Source organism: Heterodontus francisci, chromosome 17 (genome assembly GCF_036365525.1).
Source record: "Heterodontus francisci isolate sHetFra1 chromosome 17, sHetFra1.hap1, whole genome shotgun sequence".
NCBI lineage: Eukaryota > Metazoa > Chordata > Chondrichthyes > Heterodontiformes > Heterodontidae > Heterodontus > Heterodontus francisci.
This window is the reverse complement of record NC_090387.1, coordinates 60293260-60316264: the sequence shown is the minus strand read 5'-3', so window position 1 is coordinate 60316264 and position 23005 is coordinate 60293260. Positions and strand designations below refer to the sequence as shown.

At 41.4% G+C, this 23005-nt stretch overlaps 1 protein-coding gene across 7 annotated transcripts in view; it reads left to right on the top strand.

Moving 5' to 3' along the window:
* The window catches only part of dpep2 (dipeptidase 2), a 64459-nt gene extending 46618 nt beyond the window's left edge, over window positions 1–17841 (top strand). Inside the window, exons 11-13 of one of the 7 annotated variants that reach the window (XM_068049484.1) lie at window positions 11124–11180; window positions 13006–13152; window positions 17637–17841. In XM_068049484.1, the coding sequence (XP_067905585.1) occupies window positions 11124–11180; window positions 13006–13137 (189 nt within the window). In that variant the 3' untranslated portion in view covers window positions 13138–13152; window positions 17637–17841. Of the gene's footprint in view, window positions 1–11123; window positions 11642–13005 lie in introns of those variants that run through there. The other 6 variants (XM_068049483.1, XM_068049482.1, XM_068049487.1 and 3 more) reach the window with 6 other exon arrangements.
* The last annotated feature ends 5164 nt before the right edge of the window (window positions 17842–23005 follow it).

The window sequence follows — 23005 nt, the reverse complement described above, 5'->3', positions numbered from 1 at the left end:
TGATAGAGTGGATAAAGAGAGTATGTTTCCACTTGTAGGGGAGAGCATGACTAGAGACCATCAATAAAAGATAGTCACCAAGAAACCCAATAGGGAATTCAGAAGAAACTTTTTTACCCAAAGAGTGGTGAGAATGAGGAACTCTTCACCACAGGGAGTGGTATAAGTGAGTAGTATGGATGCATTTAAGGGGAAGTTAGAGAAGCATTTGAGGGAGAATGGAATAAAGGGTTATGATGATAGATTTAGATGAGGAAAGATGGGATGAGAGTCGCACGGAACATAAATGCCAGCATGGCCTGTTTCTATGGCCTATTTCTGTGCTGTATACACTACATAAATCTGTTCATGGGTAAAATTACAGGAGTTCAGTGGGAAATGTTCAAAAAAATTTAATGTGATCCAGATCCAGTTTATAACCCGAAGAGGCAAGAGTGCCACTTGCCCACAAAATAGCCATGGACAACCTAGAACTAAACGAAAAAGCATACCAAAATGTAAAGATCTTGGTGACAGTAGCATAGCGGTAATGCTACTGGACTAGTAATCCAGAGGCCCAGAATAATGCCCCGGATATATGAGTTAAAATCCCATTATGGCAGCTGGAGAAATTTAAATTCAAATCATTATTAAATCTGAAATAAAATGCTAGTCTCATTAATGATGATCATGAAACTACCAGGTTGACGTAAAAATCCATCTGGTTCACTAATGTCCTTCAGGGGAGGAAATCTACTGTCCTTATCCAGTCTGGCCCACATATGACTCCAGACCCAAAGCAACGTGGTTGAATCTTAACTACCCTCTGAAAACAGCCAAGAAAGCCACTCAATTGTATCAAACTGTTAACAGAAAAGTTAACAAAAGATCATTAAAATGGCATTAATAGGTACAGAAAATTATCAAAAAGTCTAATGGAATGCTGCCCTTTTTACCTAGAGGACTAGAATGCAAGGATGTAGAAGTCATGCTTCAGCTGTTGCAAAGCCCTGGTTAGACCACACTTGGAGTACCTGTTCTGGGCATCACACCCTAGGAAGAATATATTGGCCTTTGAGGAAGTAGATTTATCAGAATGATAACTGGACTCAAAGGTTAAACTACGAGGAGAGCTTACACAAACTAGGGCTGTATTCCCTGGAATTTAGAAGGCTAAGGCGTGATTTGATTAACGTTTTCAAGATATTAAGGGGAACAGATAGGGTGGATAGAGAGAAACTATTTCCACTGGTTGGGGGAGTCTGGGACTAGAAGGCATGTTCTAAAAATTAGAGTCACACCTTTCAGGAGTGAAATTGGGAAACATTTCTGCACACAAAGGGTGCTCGAGGTTTGGAACTTCTTCCGCAAATGTCAATTGATGCTAGATCAATTGTTAATTTTAAAACTGAAATTGATAGATTTTGTTCTGTTAGTCATTTGATTGGTTTCATGTACATGCTAGTTTGTAAGGTTTCTGATTCCTGATTGGCCACTTCTGCATGTCTGTATTTGAGAAAGCTAGCATGGTTTGCTTAACAAATAGTGGCTGTTTGAGCCAAAGTGTGAGAGATAATTATTTCAAATTCTAAATTCCACAGATTGACATTTAAAAAAAATCCCCACTTCAACGTGATCCAAACATTGTGGATCATTCTTTGTCTGAGGGCAACACCTGGCCTGCACTCAAGTCTGTGAGTGGCCAGTAGATAGTCTGTCAGAGTGGCCAGGGTGAATTCTGTACCATCCTTCCCTTCTCCTCTAGGTGAGCATTGTCCGAAAGATGGTGTGTCTTGGATCAAAAGTTCACGTAGTAGAAATGGGTTATTGTGAATCCATATTCTAACACAGCTTCTGCACCACACCATTGATTTGCTGGGGCTTGTTCAACAATTTGATCCAATTCATGGGGATTTGAGCCCTGAGTTAATTGACTGATTGTTTATATTGGTCTGGACAGTGCTATAGAACGAATGCAGCACCAGTCTTCGCAATGCAAATAGTTAAAAAAAATGAAGTCACACAGAGAGGGGTGGACTGGTTTAACATTTTAACTATAATTTCTGTGTTATGATAAGTAAACCACTAGTTCATGTAAAAGAAAACTGGCATTTTCAATGTAGTTATAGTTCCAATGTAATAATAATATAATTGAAATCTCCAAATATTAACAAGTTTTTGATAAGTAATGGCTAAGATATTTTCAGGTCAAAATACTGTGGAAAAGCACGATAGGAAGTGTTGCTAAGAAGGTTGTACCAAAGTGTGGGTGTTAGGCACTAGTTAACATTTCCTGCTGGTAAAAAAACATTCACTTCCTTTGATCAGTATCTTCTAGTAATAAAACTGTTGCAGTATCCTCCTTTTGTTTCTTCTTGCATTATGTGTGAATGAGCTGGCAGAAGCGTTGCTGCCTCCTGTTCTGTCCATAACTCCTGACACTTTAAAATCAGAAGTTAGTATTTACTGGAACACATAACCTTCCTACTTATATATCTGTGCGAATGTGCTCAGAACTGCTGGGAAATGTAGTTACACATTACTTAGAATTACATAGAATGTACAGCACAGAAACAGCACATTTAGCTGGCATGGTGTTTCTTGCGCCACACAAGTCTTCTCCCACTCCTCTTCATCTAAACCTATCAGTATCACTTTCTATTCCTTTCTCCCTCATGTGTTTATCGAGTTTCCCCATAAATGCATCTATGTTATTCATCTCAAGTACTCCTTGACATTTAGTTTCCTTGTGTCTTCAGATTGAGGTTTGATTTTTCAGAATTCTGGCCTCATTGTGTTCTCTATCATGGACAGAGAAAGAACGAGAATCATTTATTGGTTGTGACTGTCCTATTTACACATAATTTCTGTCCTCTTTTTGTGGTGTGTCCCTAGATACCTCGTCGGGTTCAGCTCAAGCTATTGCACTTTGGAGTCTCAGTTAATCTCTGGAACTTGTGTCATAAAGATACATCTTTAAAATGTCTGTAAATACATAAAGAAAACCTTTGCTGTTATTCAACTTTAGAGCTAAATGGTTTATCAGCAGTCAGGCCTAGTAATTAGGTGATAAGAACCTGATTATTAAGTGGTAGTATGCCTAGAATCTATTTAGCTTATATTTATTTCCTTTCTTTAAAATCAATTTAGATTCATTTCGAGCTTGCAGTTCGGGTAATTCGTGGCACAGTAGTTAAAAATTCGACCCTAGGACAGCACGCTCAAATCCAGTTTAGACTGATAGAATAAAATACTCACTATCTTTGGAGTTTTAAAGGAATTCATGAATTGCCTGGACGTTAATTTCTATCAGATATTGCCATAAAAGAAACCTGGCCCATCTTCTGCCAAATATCAGTGTTACAACCAGGTGAGGAAGGGGTCTAGGGCTCCCCTCTCAGCCTTTTCCTGGTTTGGTCGTAACAGGGTTTAACTTTTAAAACAGTGTTTTTAGCTTCCCCTCAGTGAGTCCTTGCTCACTGCTGTCTAATTGTAATTGTAAAGAAATCAACCAGACAGGTTTTCTCAGATTTAAACAAGAAAGGTATAAGTTTATTAACTCTAACTCAGTTAAAACTACTAAAAATATGCGACGTGACCACGCTAGCATGTATACGCGATAAACACACACAAATAGATAGAGGAGGAGAAAGATTTACAGGGGAGAAGGTTTGAAGTAGTTGATGGAATTCAGTTAGTGGTTTTGGGTTGGATGTAAAGTCTTTGATTGAAGTGAAGACTTGCAGTTCTTGTTGGGGCCTAGTGAATACTTTCAAACTTGTTTCGCTGGGGCCAGAAGGCTGCAGGGTCTTCTGTCTTGAGGCTTACGTTACTTCCATGGGTCCCTGGAAATTTGCATGTGAGTGAGAGAGAGAGAGAGAGAGAGGTGCTCTCTTCTTGAAGTTCAGTTGCAATCTGTCTCAAAACTTTGAATTGTGCATCACAGTAATCAACTCCAGGTTGACCAGCAGTTTAGTCATGTGACTAGCTTTTTGTTTGAAACAGCATTGCCTGTGAAGTTTGTTAATTCTTCCAAGCTTACCAGATACACTCAGTGGGGTGGGGTGGGGGGGGGGGGGGGGGTTGGCTGCCTACAGGGGTTGGTGGTATGCTGGCTCTTACACATTCAATAACTCCCATTGTCTCTTCATCACTACTGACAAAACCCATCTGGCTAATTGGATCAGGGAGCACTTCTATTGTCTCTCTAGGCAATTGTCTCTCAGAATGCAAATGTGCAGCCATGTTTTCAGCCACTCAGTCTTGTGGTCTTTTTAAACAAGTTATGTTCAAAGTCCAGTAAACATTCAAAAAATGTTCCATATGATGAAATTAATATGTTTCCATTTGGCTGGTGTGGTTTCTGTCACATCAAGATTGTGAGAAGAAGCATAAGCGTCATACCAGTACTCTTCTGAGGCTGGGGGTAGGGTGCATTGTTGGGGAAGAGTAGAACAGAGTTTTACTCAGCATCTGAATTGACAGGGTCTTTATATTTCACATCCTCAAGACTTCACAAGTGCTTCACAATCAATGAATGACTTTTGAAGTGTAGTCACTGTTGTAAATTGGGCAAATGCTGCAGTTAATTTGCATACACCAGAGTTCCACAAACAGCAATGATTTAAATGACCAGATCATTTGTTCTGTTTTGGTTATAGTAGTTGAGAATAAATGTTAACCAGGGCACCTCCCCTGCTCTTGCTGAACAGTGCCAGAAGAAGCAGACAGGTGCTCAGTTTAACGTAAAGTCTGAAAGAGGGACATGTCTGACAGTGCCAGCGACTCCCAATACTGTACTATGCCCTCAAGTTTTGGATTGGGACTTAAACTCAAAACTTTCGGAATCAGAGGTGAAAGTGCTTAATACTTTAGCTGTGCCGCAATGTTGCCAGAATATGATGAGAAGTCTCCAGTTAGCACAGAAGGGAATGTACTTTAGTGATAAAGCTGTTCTCTGCAGCAGCAGCAGGAGTTCAGATGGCTGTGTTGCCTGCCCGGTGCCAGGGTTCGCGACATCTGCTCAGGGCTGCAGAGGACATTACAGTGGGAGGGGGAGGATCCAGTCGTCATGGTCCATGTAGGTACCAATGACATAGGCAGGACAAGGAAAGAGGTTCTGCATAGTCAGTATTAGGAACTAGGCACCAAATTAAGAAGCAGAACCTCAAAGGTAATAATCTTTGGATTGCCTGAGCCACATGCAAATTGGAATAGGGCAAATAAGATTAGAGAAATTAATAAATGGCTCAAAGTCTGGTGTGGTAGAAGTGAGTTCCGGTTCGTGGGGCACTGGCACCAGTACTGGGGAAAGTGGTATCTGTTGGGATGGTCTACATCTAAACCCTGCTGGGGCCGGTGTTCTAGCGAGCTGCATAACTAGGGAAGTAGAGAGGGTTTTAAATTGAATAGTGGGGGACAAGGGATCAAATTTGGGAAAATATGGTAAATCAAGGAGTAGATGCAAGGCAAGAGAGAAAGGTATTAATATGGGAAATGATAAACAGACTGACAGGAAGGGACAGAGCGTACAAATCTAAGAGTAAATCAAAAGATAAGGTTATAGGTTACAAAAATAATAAAAAAGAAACAACTAAAGGATCTGTATCTGAATGCATGTAGCATTCGAAACAAAACAGATGAACATAAGAACCTAAGAACTAGGAGCAGGAGTAGGCAATTCAGCTCCTCAAGCCTGCTCCGCTATTCAATACGATCATGACTGATCTCATCTCGGCCTCAACTCTACTTTCCTGCCCGTTCTCCATAACCCTTCAACTCATTACTAATTAAAACTCTGTCCATCTCCTCCTTAAATTTACTCAATGTCCCGGCATCCACCGCACTCTGGGGTAGGGAATTGCATAGACTCACAACCCTTTAAGAGAAGTAATTTCTCCTCATCCCTGTTTTAAATCTGCCACCCCTTATCCTAAAACTATGACCTCTCATCCTAGATTGCCCCACCAGAGGCAACATACTCTCGACATCTACTTTGTCAATCCCCTTTGTCATCTTATATACCTCAATTAGATCTCCTCTCATTCTTCTAAACTCTAGAGAGTAAAGGCCGAAACTGCTCAATCTCTCTTCATAAGACAAACCCCGCATCCCTGGAATCAATCTAGTGAACCTCCTTTGAACTGCCTCCAATGCAACTACATCCCTTCTCAAGTAAGGAGACCAAAACTGTACGCAATACTCCAGGTGCGGTCTCACTAATGCCTTGTACAGTTGCAGCAACACTTCCCTACTTTTATACTCTATCCCTTTAGCAATAAGTGCCAAATTTCCATTTGCCTTCCTTAATGCCTGCTGCACCTGCATACTAATTTTCTGCAATTCTGCAAGGACACCCAGATCCCTCTGCACTGAAGTACTCTGAAGTTTCTCTCCATTTAGATAATAATTTGCCTTTCTGTTGTTCTGACCAAAATGGATAACCTCACACTTAGTCACATTAAACTCCATCTGCCAAATTTTGGCCCATTCCCCTAACCTATCCATATCCATTTGTAAATTTCTTATTTCTTTATTGCAACTTACTATCCCATCTATTTTAGTGTCATCTGCAAATCTGGCTATAGTACTTTCGATCCCTGCATCCAAGTCATTAATATAGATTGTAAATAGTTAAGGCCCGAGGACTGAACCCTGTGGCACTCCACTAGTTACATCTTGCCAACCAGAAAAGGACCCATTTATCCCGACTCTCTGTTTTCTGTTGGTGAGCCAATCCTCTATCCAAGCTAATAAATTGCTCATAACCTCATGTGATCTTACCTTGTGTATTAGTCTTTTGTGCGGCACCTTATCAAATGCCTTCTGGAAGTCCAGATATACTACATCTACAGGATCCCCATTATCCACTTGTTACATCTTCGAAGAACTCTACCAAATTAGTGAAACACGATTTACCCTTCAGAAAACCATGCTGACTCTGATGGATTGCGTTTTGACTTTCTAAATGTCCTGTTATTACTTCCTTAATAATGGATTCTAACAATTTCCCAATGGCAGATGTTAAACTAACTGGTCTATAGTTTCCTACTTTCTGCCTCCCTCCCTTTTTGAATAGAGCATTATATTAGCATGTTTCCAATGCACTGGAACCTTCCCTGCATCCAGGGAATTTTGGAATATTATAACCAATGGATCCACTATCTCTGCTGCCATTTCCTTTAAGACCCTAGGATGTAGGCCATCAGGCCCTGGGGATTTGTCTGACTTCAATCCCAGTAGATTGCTCGGTACCTTTTCCCTAATGATGATGATTGTTCTAAGTTCCTTCCTTTCTATAACCTCTGCATTATCTGTTACTATTGGGATGGTACTAGTGTCCTCCACCGTGAAAACTGAGGCAAAATACTGATTTAGTGTCTCTGCCATTTCTGTGTTCCCCACTGTTAACTCTCCAGTCACGTCCTCCAAGGGACCAACATTCAATTTAGCTACTCTCTTCCCTTTTATATACTTGTAGAAGCTTTTGCTATCCGTTTTTATATTTTGCGCTAGTTTTCTTTCATAATTTACCTTTTGATTACTTTTTTTGTAACCCTTTGTTGATCTTTAAAAGTTTCCCGATCTTCCAGCCTGCCACTGGCCTTTGCAATATGGTATGCCTTAGTTTTTGTCTTTATGTTATCCTTAACTTCCTTGCTTAGCCATGGATGCTTTTTCCCCCTCTTACAATCTTTCTTCCTCTCTGGAATATATTTGAGTTGGGAGGAATTGAATATCTCCTTAAATATCTGCTACTGCTCATCAACTGTCCTACCTTTTAATCTTCCTGCCCAGTCTACTAGGGCCAAATCTGTCCTCATACCTATGTAATTACCTTTATTTAACTCCAGAACACTAGTGTGGGACTCCTGTTTCTCGCCCTCAAACTGAATTTGAAATTCTATCATGCTATGATCACTCTTCCCCAGAGGATCCTTTACTATGAGATCATTAATTAATCCTACCTCATTACATAATACGAAATCTAGAATAGTTTGCTCCCTGGTTTGTTCCACAACATATTGCTCCAAAAAACAATCTCTAAGTCTATCCTTGCCAACTTGATTAATCCACTCTATATGAATATTAAAATCACCCATGATTATTGCTGTACCTTTCTTACAAGCTCCCAGTATTTTCTGGTTTATACTGTGCCCCATTGCAGAACTATTGTTTGGGGATTTATAGATTACTCCCACTAGGGAGTTCTTTCCCTTGCTATTTCTTACTTCTACCCAGACTGATTCTATGTCTTGATCTCCAGTGCCTATATCATTTTTCACTACATTCTCACTACACACAGCACTGATCTCTTCCTTTACTAACAAAGCTACACCTCCTCCTTTTCCTTCCTGCCTATCCTTCTGAAATACTGAGTACCCTTGGATATTCAATTCCCAAACCTGGTTTCCCTGCAACCACGTCTCAGTAATCGTCACTAAAATCATACCCATTCATCTCTATTTGCGCTGTTAACTATTTAATTTCATTCCGAATGCTTCGTGCATTCAGATACAAAGCTGAGAGCGCAAAGAGAAATAAACAAATACGATTTGATAGCCGTTACAGAGACATGGCTGCAGGACGACATAGATTGGGACCTGAATATTGAAGGGTACATAGCATTTAGGAAGGACAGGAAGCTAGGAAAAGGTGGAGGGGTAGCTTTGTTAATTAATGATGGTATTAGTGCAATGGAGAGGGATGACCTAAGTTCAGGAGACCAGGACGTAGAAGCCGTTTGGGTAGAGATGAGGAATCATAAAAGCAAGGAGTCACTTGTGGGAGTGGTGTACAGGCCACCTAACATTAACTACACTGTAGGATGGGGTATAAAGGAAGAAATAATGGCAGCTTGTCAGAAAGGTACAGCAATAATTATGTGGGATTTTAACCAACATATAGACTGGAAAAATCAGATGGGTAGTGGTAACATAGAATGTTTTGGGATAATTTCTTGGAACAATACATTCTAAAGCCAACCAGAGAGCAGGCTATACTAGACTTGGTATTGTACCACGAGATATGATTAATTAATTACCTCATAGTAAAGGCGCCCTTGGTAGCAGCGATCATAATATGATTGAATTTTACATTCAGTTTGAGGGAGAAAAGAGTGGGCCCAAGACTAGTATTTTAAACTTAAATAAGGGTTTAAATTAAAGTACGAGAGAAAGCTAGCTAGAAATATAAAGACAGATAGTAAGAGTTTCTATAGATATTTAAAAAAGAAAAGAGTTAACAAAGTGAGCATTGGTCCTATAAAAAGTGAGTCTGCGGAATCAATAATGGATAATAAGGAGACGGTAGATGAATTGAACAGATATTTTGCATCCGTCTTCACTATTAAGGATACAAGTAACATCCCAGTATTAGCTATAAGTCAGGAAATGGACGGGAGGGAGGAACTCAAGAAAATTACAATCACCAGGGAAATGTTACTGAACTAATTGTTGGAGCTGTGGGCTGAGATATCCCCAGGTCCTGATGGATTTCATCCTTGGGTGTTAAAAGAAGTGTCTAGTGAGATAGTTGCTGCATTAGTTTTCATCTTCCAAAATTCCCTAGATTCGGGGAAGGTTTCGTTAGATTGGAAAATAGCGAATGTAACTCTTTTATTCAAAAAGAGAGGGAGACTGAAAGCAGGAAACTACAGGCCAGTTAGCTTAACATCTGTCTTAGGGAAAATGTTAGAAGCTATTATTAAAAATATTATAGCAGGACATTTAGAAAAATTCAAAGGAATCAGTCAGAATCAACATAGTTTTGTGAAAGGGAAATCACGTTTAACCAATTTATTGGAGTTCTTTGAAGAAGTAATAAGTGCTGTGGATAAAGGGGAACCAGTGAATGTATTGTACATAGATTTCCAGAAGGCATTTGATAAGATGCCACATCAAAGGTTATTGCAGAAAATAAAAGCTCATGGTGTCAGGGGTAACATATTGGCATGGATAGAAGATTGGTTAGCTAACAGGAAACAGAGAGTAGGCATAAATGGTCATTTTCTGGTTGGCAAGTGGTATGCCACAGGGATCTGTGCTGGGGCCTCAATTTTTTACAATTTAGGGACCGAAGGGATGGTTGCAAAATTTGCTGATGACACAAAGATAGGTAGGAAAGTAACTTGTGAAGAGGACATAAGGAGGCTACAAAGGAATATAGATGGGTTAAGTGAGTGGGCAAAGACCTGGCAAATGGAGTATAATGTGGGAAAGTGTGAAATTGTCCACTTTGGCAGGAAGAATAAAAAAGAAGCGTATTATCTAAATGGTGAGAGATTGCAGAGCTCTGAGATGCAGAGGGATCTGGGTGTCCTAGTGCATGAATCGCAAAAGGTTAGTATGCTGGTACAGCACGTAATTAGGAAAGCTAATAGAATGTTATCATTTATCGCAAGGGGAATTGAATACAAAAGTAGGGAGGTTATGCTTCAGCTATACAGGACATTGGTGAGACCACATCTGAAGTACTGTGTACAGTACTGGTCTCATTTAAGGAAGGATGAAATGCATTGGAGGCAGTACAGAGAAGGTTTACCAGATTAATACCTGGAATGGACAGGCTGTCTTATGAGGAATGATTGGACAGGCTAGACTTGTATCCGCTGGAATTTAGAATAAGAGGCAACCTGATTGAAACATATAAGACCTTGAGGGGTCTTGACAGGGTGGATGTGGAAAGGATGTTTCCCCTTGTGGGAGAATTTAGAACTAGGGATCACTGTTTAAAAATAAGGGGTTGCCCATTTAAGACAGAGATGAGGAGAAATTTTTTCTCAGAAGGTCATGAGTCTTTGGAATTCTCTTTCTCAAAAGGTAGTGGAAACAGAGTCTTTGAATATTTTTAAGGCAGAGGTAGATAGATTCTTGATAAACAAAGGGGTGGAAGGTTATTGGGGGTAGTTGGAAAGGTGAAGTAATCAGTTCAGCCATGAGCTTACTGAATGGCGGAACAGGCTCGAAGGGCCGAGTGGCCTACTCCTGCTCCTAATTCATATGTTTGTATTAACAGTAAAAAAAAATTATCTTCATGCATGTTCCGCTGAAATGGACAAAACATTTAAGCATTTTAAATAGCTTCAAGAGTAGCATTCAAAAATAGATTTTAAATTTCTAATAAAATTATTATTTTTAAAACAGGTGAAGGAGGAACTGAAGAATTTGACACCCAGTGAAAAGGAGATTCCCTTTCAACAGGTTAACAATTCCTGTCGCTTGAATCTCAAGAACATTTCCTTTCCACCTCCAAACAACATAGCAGACTCGCTAATCAAAACAATGCCTCCTGCTTTTGCCATTATATATACAGTTATATTCTACATCATTTCTATCATTTTAACTGAATAGCGAATCCAGTCCAAGGTCCTTCAGCTGCAAAGCCACATCCAAGTGATACGTGGCTGTGGCAAAAAACTTGGAACAACCTAGCGACCCAGGTTCAATTCTGGGTACTGCCTTTGTGGAGTTTGCAAGTTCTCCCTGTGTCTGCGTGGGTTTCCTCCGGGTGCTCCGGTTTCCTCCCACATGCCAAAGACTTGCAGGTTGATAGGTAAATTGGCCATTAACAATTGCCCCCTAGTATAGGTAGGTGGTAGGGAAATATAGGGACAGGTGGGGATGTGGTAGGAATATGGAATTAGTCTAGGATTAGTATAAATGGGTGGTTGATGGTCGGCACAGACTCGGTGGGCCGAAGGGCCTGTTTCAGTGCTGTATCTCTAAACTAAACTAAACCTCATTAGTCAGCAGAGTGATGAGAGACAGAGATAAATCAACCCCACCCCTTATAAAATGGGTGACTTGAATTTATTCACCTCTGTTTTCCAAAATGAAATGCAATGTTTAAAAAGAAAACTAAACACAACCATTTCTGCTACTGTATACTCGCTTGTTTATTCATTGCTTTGCTAACTAAACAGGATATTCCTACAGGTAGCCTAACAATTAGTGACTAATGCAGTAACTCAAACACCGATAAGAACTCAATATTAGGAGTAAAATCTCTAGACAAGAACTAATTCAGAGGTTAAAGGTTTATACTTTTCTTCACCAAGAATGTGGTATGCTTATAGAGCCATAGAGAGATACAGCACTGAAACAGGCCCTTCGGCCCACCGAGTCTGTGCCAACCAACAACCACCTATTTATACTAATCCTACATTAATCCCATATTCCCTACCACATCCCCACTATTCTCCTACCACCTACCTACACTATGGCCAATTTACCCATCAACCTGCAAGTCTTTGGCTGTGGGAGGAAACCGGAGCACCTGGTGGAAACCCACACAGTCACAGGGAGAACTTGCAAACTCCACACAGGCAGTACCCAGAACTGAACCCAGGTCATTGGGGCTGTGAGGCTACGGTGCTAACAACTGCGCCACTGTGCCGCTCCAGCTCTCCTTTGCATTCTTATGCAGCTCTTCTTTGCATTCTGGTGTTAGTGTGCCTTTCCCCTGCTTATTAACATTTCATTTATTAGTACTGTATCGCAAAAACATTCAAGGGTTATAGGAATCACACCTAGGGCTGAATTTTGTTCTCTTGTCGGAGGTGGGTTCAGTGTTGTGGGCGTCGGAGAATCTCCGCGGAATTTTCCGCCACAAAACCTGGTGCAATGCTGAGTATCCAAGGGGCTTGTGTGCGAACAGGGGGAGCTCTACAAGGGGAGTGTGTGTGAATGGGGGAACTCAGCCAGGGGCTTGTGTGTGACCAGGGGGAGGTCTGCAAGGGGCTTGTGTGTGAAAGGCAGGAACTCTGCAAGCATATAGGTTGTGTGGGTCAGGGGGCTGTAGAGGGTATCCTAAATGTTATTGTTCTGGGTGTGAAGCCTCACATTTCCGGAAAAGCTGCTAGACCAACAGGAACCATTACTCTCGACCCACATCAGGCATCCAGATGAGCAAGAATTGAGAAACATTTTTGGACAAACAGGTTCAGTTTTACATTGGAAGGAAGCCAAAGGGCCCAGGGAAATTGGCATGGATATCATTCACCCTGTTTTTCTGGATTCCCTTGAGGCACTTCCACTGGAGGCGGGTCCAAGAGAGGGGGGTAGGCCTTACATGAGGAAGACGTGCGTGAGCAAACATCCTCTGAAGTGTACGTGGAGAGACATGGCCAAGCAACTATGGAAAAGTACAACATGGTGATGGAGGCCAGACATGGTGAGCAATGCGCAAGGAAGACAAGGGATAACCTTATAATAACCGACATCTACTCAATAGGAATACCGAATATACAGACCATCATGCATGTAGTCTTCTGCCTCCATACCATCTGTCTCACCTGAATGAAGGTCAGCAACAATGTGCACTTGTGTCCATGGGACAGCATTTGTCGAATACTTCTTCCTGCACATTGCCATGATAATGATGTCTGGTCACATTAGCAAGGCTCTAAGGGTTATGTTGAGATTCTGAGAGTCGCAATTAAGGCATGTTGGAACCTGATGTTCAACCAGTGAAGGCTAATGATTGGCACAAAAGAACATTTAATGAAAGTAAACATGACGTGGTTGTGCCACCTGTGAATACTCATGTGAGTGTAGGTTTTTAAGTCATTTGCGGATGCTCCTGCATGGTGTAACCTCTGCGCTAGCAGCTGGGCTGGAGGCAGGCTGCTTATCTGGATGCTCCTTGGCCTGGGATGACTTCGGCGGTCTTGTCTAAGACTGAAACCTGGAGGGCTCCAGCTGCCTGAAGGCTTCCCGCACTGGTACAGAACTGCTCTCAGGTGTTGTGGCTGCTGGATCTGGACTCCCTGGAGGTGGGGCTGAGGAACTGGTATCCACACTCAAAACACCCAGAGGGGAGACCCCAGATGTGGAGCGCATCCTCTCCTCATGCCACTCAAGGCTGGTTTGTACCTCCTTGCTCATCAGAGAAGGACTAGGAGCAGGAAAACAGTCCAGGTTCCTGGTCCTTCTCTCACCCTGCCAATACTGATCTGAACTCAAGGCCAAAGTGAGGGTTTGCAGGTCATGGCTCATCTGTGCAATGTGGATCTCCAAGAGGGTTACCAACCACTTGCTGGATAAAGCCAAGCACTCATATACCTGGGACATGGCAGCAGTCATGGCATGGATAGACTCACCCACCATTCGCTCAAGGCTATGCATAGCCTCTGGCATCTCTGCCAGATGTTGTCTGACTTCTCCCTGTAACTCCAGCATGCCCTGTGCTGGCGACACCAGAGGCTTGTCATCAGCCCAGGGCTCTGCATGGGCCTGGCCACCCACAGTCCTCTGACTTTCAGACGCCTCGGCTGTCTCAGCCTCAGCCAGCTGCTCGGGTGCATGTGCAGTGCTCTCATCAGCTTGTGACCCTGATTTTAAAGCCGAGTGGATTCCCACCGAGGTGACAGTATCTGTGCTGGTGGAAGGTGCAGGAGAGTCGTGGGATGGTGTATCCTCAGAGTGCCCCTCATCCTCAGAGGTTGTTAGCAGTCTCTCGGGATCTGCAGGCACCTGCAAGTGGAGACCTGCAAGATACAATGAAAACAAAATGTGTGGGTTTGGCTATACATTTCCCATTAAGGACAGCATACCAGAGCTAATTCAACATGATTATTGCATTTTTATGTGATCAGCAATAATCACACTCTTGCGCTGGGACCCTGAGCTGCACGTCTGAGGTGACACGTCCTCTTTGGCTCCCACCAATTCCAGTGCCTCCTCTTCGGCCTGACTTAAAAGGATGCAGGAGGGTTACTCCACCACTGGTCCTGACTGCCTCCCTCCTGTTATGGGCCACCCCTCCCCTTCCGAAAGAGCAAGGATTCAGATATTGAATATTGCCAATTGAATATTGTCTCAACATCACGCTACTACTAACACAAGCCCCTCATCAACACCTGGGCGATATTTTGTCTGTCTTACTGACTCAACCTGTCATTGGTCCAGCTTGCTGAGGTATTAATGAAGGAGACATGATTCACATATGCAGCTAGTCATCTACCATCAATCTGCTATGACGTCCCTGTCTTTAGAATGGCTTTGTCACTGATGTGGCATACTGTTTGGTGACAACCAGAACACAATCAATGACCCTCTTCCTACACTGGACCCAGTTTCGTCAGGCTTTTAAAGACACTGCCAGCACCAGCTACAACATCAGGAGATGCCATGAATGGTATCTCCATTGCCACCCTCGGCACGTGATTTGGGGGGGGGGGGATGAGCTACTGCCATTATGCAAAATGGCCATTTGCCGCGTAATTGGAGTGGTATGGCCGCTGACGTCGTAAGTGGGACCGCCGCCTGGTGGCAGGATCATGAAATTCAGCCCTTATTGTGCCTATTAGACCAATACATTAGTGCTTGTTTAAGAAAAATACTCCCCTTTTCCTGTATTCTTTGTATCCCTGCTACATGCACCAAATTCAGAGGAAAGCAGGCAGGTGACCAAGTTCAAGACCACTGACAAGGCTGTTCAGAGTGACAATGGGCGACTTACCCTTTGATTTTCCCTGTGAGACAATACCTAGTCTCTATTCAGCATCATTTCATGGCTACGTGGCATTGATTGGAAACTCACTATGGGCAAGTCGGAACATGAAATCCACACATGAACATGTTTCCTGCCTCTGGGTACTGTACTGCATTTCCACAATCTTGTACCATTTAAGCTACTACTTCATGAGGGAAGGAGAAAGAGATGCACTCTGACCTAATACAGGCCACTGGACAAATAGTCATTGTGAGTGTAATCATGTTTTTTCTTAGTTTAAGGATTAATAATTCATGTCACATCCGTTAGTCATGACTGAGATGGTAGCACTCTGCCCGAGTCAGATAGATGTGGGTTCAAGTCAGGGCATGAGCACTGAAATCTAGGTTGATCCTCCAGTGTAGTACAGAGGGAGTGCTACACTGTTGGTGGTGCCATCTTTCGGATGAGACATTAAACTGAGGCCCCATCTACCCTCAGGCAGATGTGAAAGATCCCATGGCACTATTTCGAAGAAGAGGAGGGAATTATTCCCAGTGTCCTGGCCAATATTTAACCCCCAACAACATTCAAAAACAGATTATCTGGTCACTATCATGTTGCTGTTTGTGAGTTTGCTGTTTGCAAATTGGCTGCCATGTTTCCTACTTTCCACTGTCTACACTGCAAAATCACTCCTTCAACTGTAAAGTAGTTTGGGATGTCCTGAGGGTGTGAAAGGTGCTCTCTAAATGCAAGTCTTTATATTGCAGACATGATCAATGTTACCCTGCATAGAGGCACTGTTCAGCCAGCTTCAGCTCTGCAGCATTCCTTAAAACACTCCCTCATCCAGACAGCATTTGTAGGCACATCTTCAAATATCTGTAAATTACAAAGTGCCTCCAGATAACCATTTCATTTGTGAACATACAAGATTATTGTGTAGAGTACTTACAAGGCACAGTGATATCCATTGGTGTGCAAATAATGAGAACATTTTAAAGTATATTATATAGTTGAATTTGCTGGTATCATTTGGGGTAGCTCCAGATACTGTTTCTCATGCCCAACAGACAACAGCTTGCTCCTTATGAACAGGAACTTGCCAATTTACACAAGGCTGGGGATAGATGGCAGCAGGCCAAATAAACTTTTTTTTAAACTGTTAAGATATGCAACAGAAACAGTACATTTCAATTTCACATTAAAGATGCTTTTGATTCAAATAATGTAGAATTCAATATAATTTGCTTATATAACAAAAAAGCAAAGTGCTTTACATCTTATGTAGACTGATTTCCAGCTCTGTTCATCAGTATAAGTGTATAAACTGACAGACAAGACTTTTCTTCATAAATGTGTCAGTAACCTTTTAAAGTATTTCTCATCATAATTGTACTTGGACCAGTCTTCAGCCTCAGTCCTTGTGAAATGTTTAGCTTATGTTCAAAGTTCCACTGTAGCTCTTTCAAGGGAGAAACACAGTAGGATTTGTACCTAAGCCAACAGATCTATATGAGAATATCTAATTTCTACAACATTCACAGAGAGGGGCTACTCTTCCTGTCATGCAAAATTACTGAAAAATGGACCCTAAATGACTCAGAGTTGCAATAATGTTAGAAGACAGGGCTATAAAAAAACCAAGATATAAATTTTGATGCAAATTAGGAAGTTGCTGCATTATTGGAAAAAGGCATGAACACGAGTCGGTAATCTTTTCCCCCCCCTCTACGTTCCATGTTCATACTGTAAGAAATGTGGGCTTTTTATATCTTTTTATGTTATGAATTTTATGTACTTCGATAAGTGTTTTGTATAAGCTTTTTGTAAACAAAGTTAATTGCCGGTATGTGTCCTCTGACAGTAATTGTGTTACCAGAGAACAATTCAAGCTGAAATAAAAACAGAAAGTGCTGGAAATACTCAGCAGGTCTGGCAGCATCTGTGGAGAGAGAAGCAGAGTTAACGTTTCAGGTCTGTGACCTTTCATCAGAACAATTCAAGCTGGCCAGGTTGTCCGTACAGACTTTAAACCTTGTTAAATTCTGATTGTAATTGTGTTGCCAATTAACCGTTTAAACTGATCAAGTTGTCTGCATATTGTAAACCTTGTTGTAATTCAATTTAAGAAAAAGCTGTGATTTGAATTATAGCTGCAGACTATGTAATAAGTTGTGATTTGAATAATATAACTGATTGACTTTAACCAAATATAGTAATGGAAGCGCTGGGGCAGGAGTTGAAAGAAAGATAAAGAGACCAGATCGGAAAAGCTTTACCGAAGAAAAAGAGAAGTAAGACTAAGAACTAGTGTCGACCTGTGTCCCAGCTGCTCTGGAGAGTAAAGGCCGCGTGTGACTCGTAAACTATCGCCTGGCTGTTCAGCATAACCTTGTTACTTAATAAATCCTCTTAATTTGTTACACCACCGTCTGCCAACTGTTTTGTCTTGTCCAAGAACCCAAATAAGGTTCAGAACCACCCAGAACCTTTACAGTTCTGTCTGGCATGAATGTAGTTTTCTTAGGCTAATAAGCAATCTTGTGTAAACAAGTGTACTAAGATCTAAATGTCTTTTCAATTCATTCTTTTTAAAGCTCATCTCTACAATTTCATATTGTAAAATGCAAAATGTATTATAGCAATAATGGATGTTTTGGAAAGTAGCTTTTTTGAACAATTGTCAAGAGTTTGTCTTCAAATCTTTTTCAAAACAATGCCACAGTTGCACGCAGGGGCACATATCTCCCTGAGGGTTGCACATGAGGCACATAGTTGAGATTTGAAATCAGTATTCCATTCTATGTGAACACTTTTGTTTTTTTAGAATTATTCATAAATAATTTACAAAATATGTTAATCCTTTCAGAATTATACTGACGTGTAGTTGACTATACCAGAAATTTAAACATCTCACTTATCTAACATCTTTACATTACTTTGGGAAAAAAAATGGTGCTCATTCCGCTAACTTGTCCAGGTGCTTGACAAATTTATTCCGGTAAACTTTGCAAGCAAGTCTTTACTGCTGATTTAAAAAGAAAAATGATTATTGCAGGAGTGATTTGCATAATTAAAAAGTAAAAATGTAAGCTGAAGTCAAACCAAAGCTACTTCATATTTCAAAGTTTTGAAAATAATAAAGCAGAATTGATAAATTCTCCAGCTAAATGTTAGCGCAGATGGCATTTTACATGTTCGTAGATATTTTAATTCCACTCATTCAACGGGGTAGGGGAGTCAAGATTATAGTTGTAATTATATTTTTGACCCACATTCCCTTGGAGCAGGAAGCATGAGATTACGGAATTTATGATAAGTAAATACTTTATATGTCTGGCACTGCTGTGTTAATGTGTTATGCTGAAAATATGGAAAAGAAGGAACTTACATTGTACAAATGCCATTAATGACCTCAAGACAGCTTAAAGTGCTTCACAGCCAATTTAGTACTTTCGAAGTGTAGTTACTATCTTATGGAAAATTTGGACACAGTAAGCATCCATAAACAGAAATTAGATAAATGGCTAGATAGCTGTTACAGTGATATAGTAAATGTTAAGGACACTGCACTTCAAGTCATACCATGGAATCTGTTATGCCCACTTAAAAAAAAAATGGAATCTCAGTTTAATATTTCATCTCAATGATGCAAGCTCTTGTAGTGCAGTTGTACCACATGCTCCACTTAGGCGTCAGCCGAGATTGGGTGCTCAAATCTGTGGGCTGGAGCTTCAATTTACAACCTGATTCAGATCCAAAACTGAAGTAAGACTGATCCTTGAGTATTAAGTGCCATTAATACCTTTGTATAAGTAGGATCATAGCTTACTCAGCATTTTATCATTCAATTTTCCCACTATGACTTTGCACAAAAGCATTTCTCTCTTTGCTATGTTTTATGTTCTGTAACAATGAAGAGAGAGGATTATAGAGAAGAATGGCTGACAACTCTGTAATACACATTTCTCATTTCTAAGAATGAGCATCATCTGCAAGCACAGAATTATTTCAACGTGTTCAATGTTAACACCTAATTCTCCATCTTTAAATCCAAGGGCGTTGATATATCTTCCGTAAACCTCAAAGACCAATGTGAATGAGTCAAAATTTTCTTCAACTGGCTGAACTAAAACCATACTTTTTGATTCCCACCAGCAGCCTTATGCTTCAAGATCCAACCCCAATTCCCTCTACTTGTGTTCTCTGGCTAAATTCAGAGCTGAAATAAACTTACACATTCTGTTCAAACCCAAGCTGAATTTTTGTCTGTTTTGACCGTTTTCTTCTGTCAGGACACTGCATTTTTATGGTCTTACATCTCATCATTACTATTCACTCCTACTCACTCTCCCCATTTCCACAAACTTCAACTCACTCATAATCCATATTTCACATCATCTTCCACATTCTCAGGAGACCAGTCCATGCCAAATTCAAGCCTCCTTTGTGGCTCAACAAATCAATTCAAAATCCTAACTGTCTTCAAAACCCCCAATTACTTTTCTCCCCTATTTTAAATGATGTTCCCTAACCGTAATTCCCTATATCTCTACCACTGGATTACAGCAGTGCCTTCTTCACCATTAATTTTCCATCAGGAAACAAAGGGTAATTGTTGAAGGGTGTTTTTGCAACTGGGGGATTGTTTCCAGTGGCATTCCGCAGGGCTCAGCACTGGGTCCCCTGCTTTTTGAGATATATATTACTGATTTGGACGGCATAATCAAGAAGTTTGCAGACAACACAAAGATTGGCCACGTAGTAGATAGCGAGGAGGATAGCTGTAGGCTACAGGAAGATATTGATGTTCTGGTCAGATGGGCAGAAAAGTAGCTAATGGAATTCAACCCAGTGCAGTGTGAGGTAATGCATTTGGGGAGGTCAAACAACGCAACGGAATACACGATTAATGGGAAAATACTGAGAAGTGTAGAGGAAGTGAGGGACCTTGGAGTGAATGTCCACAGATCCCTGAAGGTAGCAGGACAGGCCAATAAGGTGGTTAATGGAATCCTTTCCTTTATTAGCCGAGGTAAGAGCAGGGAGGCCTTCCTGGAACTGTATAAATCTTTGGTTAGGCAATAACTTGAGTACTGTATGCAGTTCTGGTCACCTCATTACAGAAAGGATGTACTTGCACTAGAAAGGGTACAGAGGAGATTTATGAGGATGTTGCCGGGACTGGAAAAATGCAGCTATGAGGAAAGATTGGATAGGCTGAGGTTGTTCTCCTTGGAATAGAGGAGGCTGAGGGGAGATCTGATTGAAATGTACTAAATTGTGAGGGGCCTGGATAGAATAGATGTGAAGGGCCTATTTACCTTAGCAGAGAGGTCAGTGACTAGGGGGCATAGATTTAAAGTGATTGGTAGAAAAATTAGAGGGGATATGAAGACACATTTTTTTACCCAGAGGGTGGTGATGGTCTGGAACTCACTGCCTGAAAGGATAGTTGAGGCAGAAACCCTCAACTCATTCAAAAAGAGTCTGGAGATGCACCTTAAGTTCCATAATCTGCAGGGCTACAGACCAAATGCTGGAAACTAGGATTAGACTGGGTGGATCTTTTTTCGGTTGGCACAGACATGATGGGCCAAGTGGCCTCTTTCTGTGCCGTAAACTTTCGATGATTCTAATTCTTCATTGAAGCCAACCAATGCTAGGTTTAACCATACTATCAAGTGTGAAATGATGGAATTTCTTATTATGTTCCATTGGAAGGAAATCAAAGGAATTTCATGAGAGAAATTTGTCAACGTATAGAGTCATAGAGAGATACAGCACTAAAATAGGCCCTTCGGCCCACCGAGTCTGTGCCGAATATCAACCACTCATTTATACTAATCCTACATTAATCCCATATTCCCTACCACATCCCCACCTTCCCTCAATTCTCCTACCATCTACCTGCACGAGGGGCAATTTACAATGGCCAATTTACCTATCAACTGCAAGTCTTTGGCTGTGGGAGGAAACCGGAGCACCTGGCAGAAACCCACGCGGTCACAGGGAGAACTTGCAAACTCCGCACAGGCAGTACCCAGAGCCAAACCTGGGTCGCTGGAGCTGTGAGGCTGCGGTCCTAACCACTGCGCCACTGTAGCGCAAGGTGACCGACACATATGACAGCTATTCTATTTCTGAAGGACTCTTTAGCATGCAAGGATAGATCATTTGTGCATGTTCATCTTGTCCATCTGAATTCCTGAAAATTGAAGACAATATTCTGAACAGGCTTTTTATAATCCTAGGTCTAATTAATGTATTTTACATACAGCATTGTTAGACATACAGATTTTATGTATGAGTCATACGGTCCGATGAAAATTTAACTGATCAGCATTTATCCAGATTTCAATATCTACCCAAATTTCTCATTTGAATAAATTCATATGAATTTAAATCCAATGTTCAGATATGTATGTACCATATGCTTTACAAGTTTAATTAGAAAGCAAAAATCTGGCAATAATTGGATGGAATCTTCGCTCCATGACAGGAGGCTATAAGAAGCATGAGAACCTTTCAATTGTCAAAAGCTAGTCAGGCATACTGGTAATACTTGGTAATATGCTGACTGCCAACAAATTAGTGGAATGATGTGAAATGATGAACCTATGATAAATGTCCAAATCGAGCCTCAAGTAGTCCCCGAGGAGGTTCTAACCTTGCTGAATTAAACATTAGCAATTTGTAATAAATTTGAAGTCCCTGTTGACTGTATGATCAATGTTAAGTAGCTGAGACCATAATGGTGAGAGTTATGATTTTATTTAAGCATAATACAAGCTTAATACATTACAGTTTTTGAGCAGCAGTTCATAAAGAACTGTGAATTACCTGTAATTGTCCTTTGGGTGGAATGCGTGGCCCATTCCCTGTTCCTTATACACACACGTAGCCCTTTAAATATAGCACCTATCTGGTGTTCTTCCTAACCTTTCAATACCAAGAATAACCCAAACCTTCTCGGATATATTACAGAAACTGCAGATGAATCCATCAAACATAGGCACAAGGAGCTCTGTTACAAACAAAATACCACAGATGCCTGGAAATCCGGACCAAAAAACAGAAAATTCTGGAAGTAATCAGCAGGTCAGGCTGCATTTGTGGATAAAGCAACAGAGTTGATGGGCTCGATTTTGTGGTAAAGCTGCAGGTCACAGTGGCAGCACTGGAAGTGGGTCCGCTTCTGTTTGGGCGTTCAGCAACTGGTCCATCGCAATCTCAAGGCGGCGGGCCAATTAATTCAGAGGAGGTGCAGTTGCAGTCCAATCGAACCATACAGGCCGGAAGTGAGGCGCGAAGCCGCTATATCTAAAGGGCTGTCAGCCCTGCATTTACTGCTGCCTGCTCTGAAACCACCTCTGCCAGACTGCTGCCAAGGAGCCTCTGCCCGACTGCCAGACTGCTGCCAAGGAGCCTCTGCTTGACTGCCAGACTGCTGCCAAGGAGCCTCTGCCCGACTGCTAAGGAGCTGAACAGAAGCTTGCAGGCAGCATGGCAGAAGAACCTGGGTGGCCCCACAGTTCAATGATGCCTCCCTGTAGGTTGTCCGGCAAGGCAGAGGTTCTCTTCC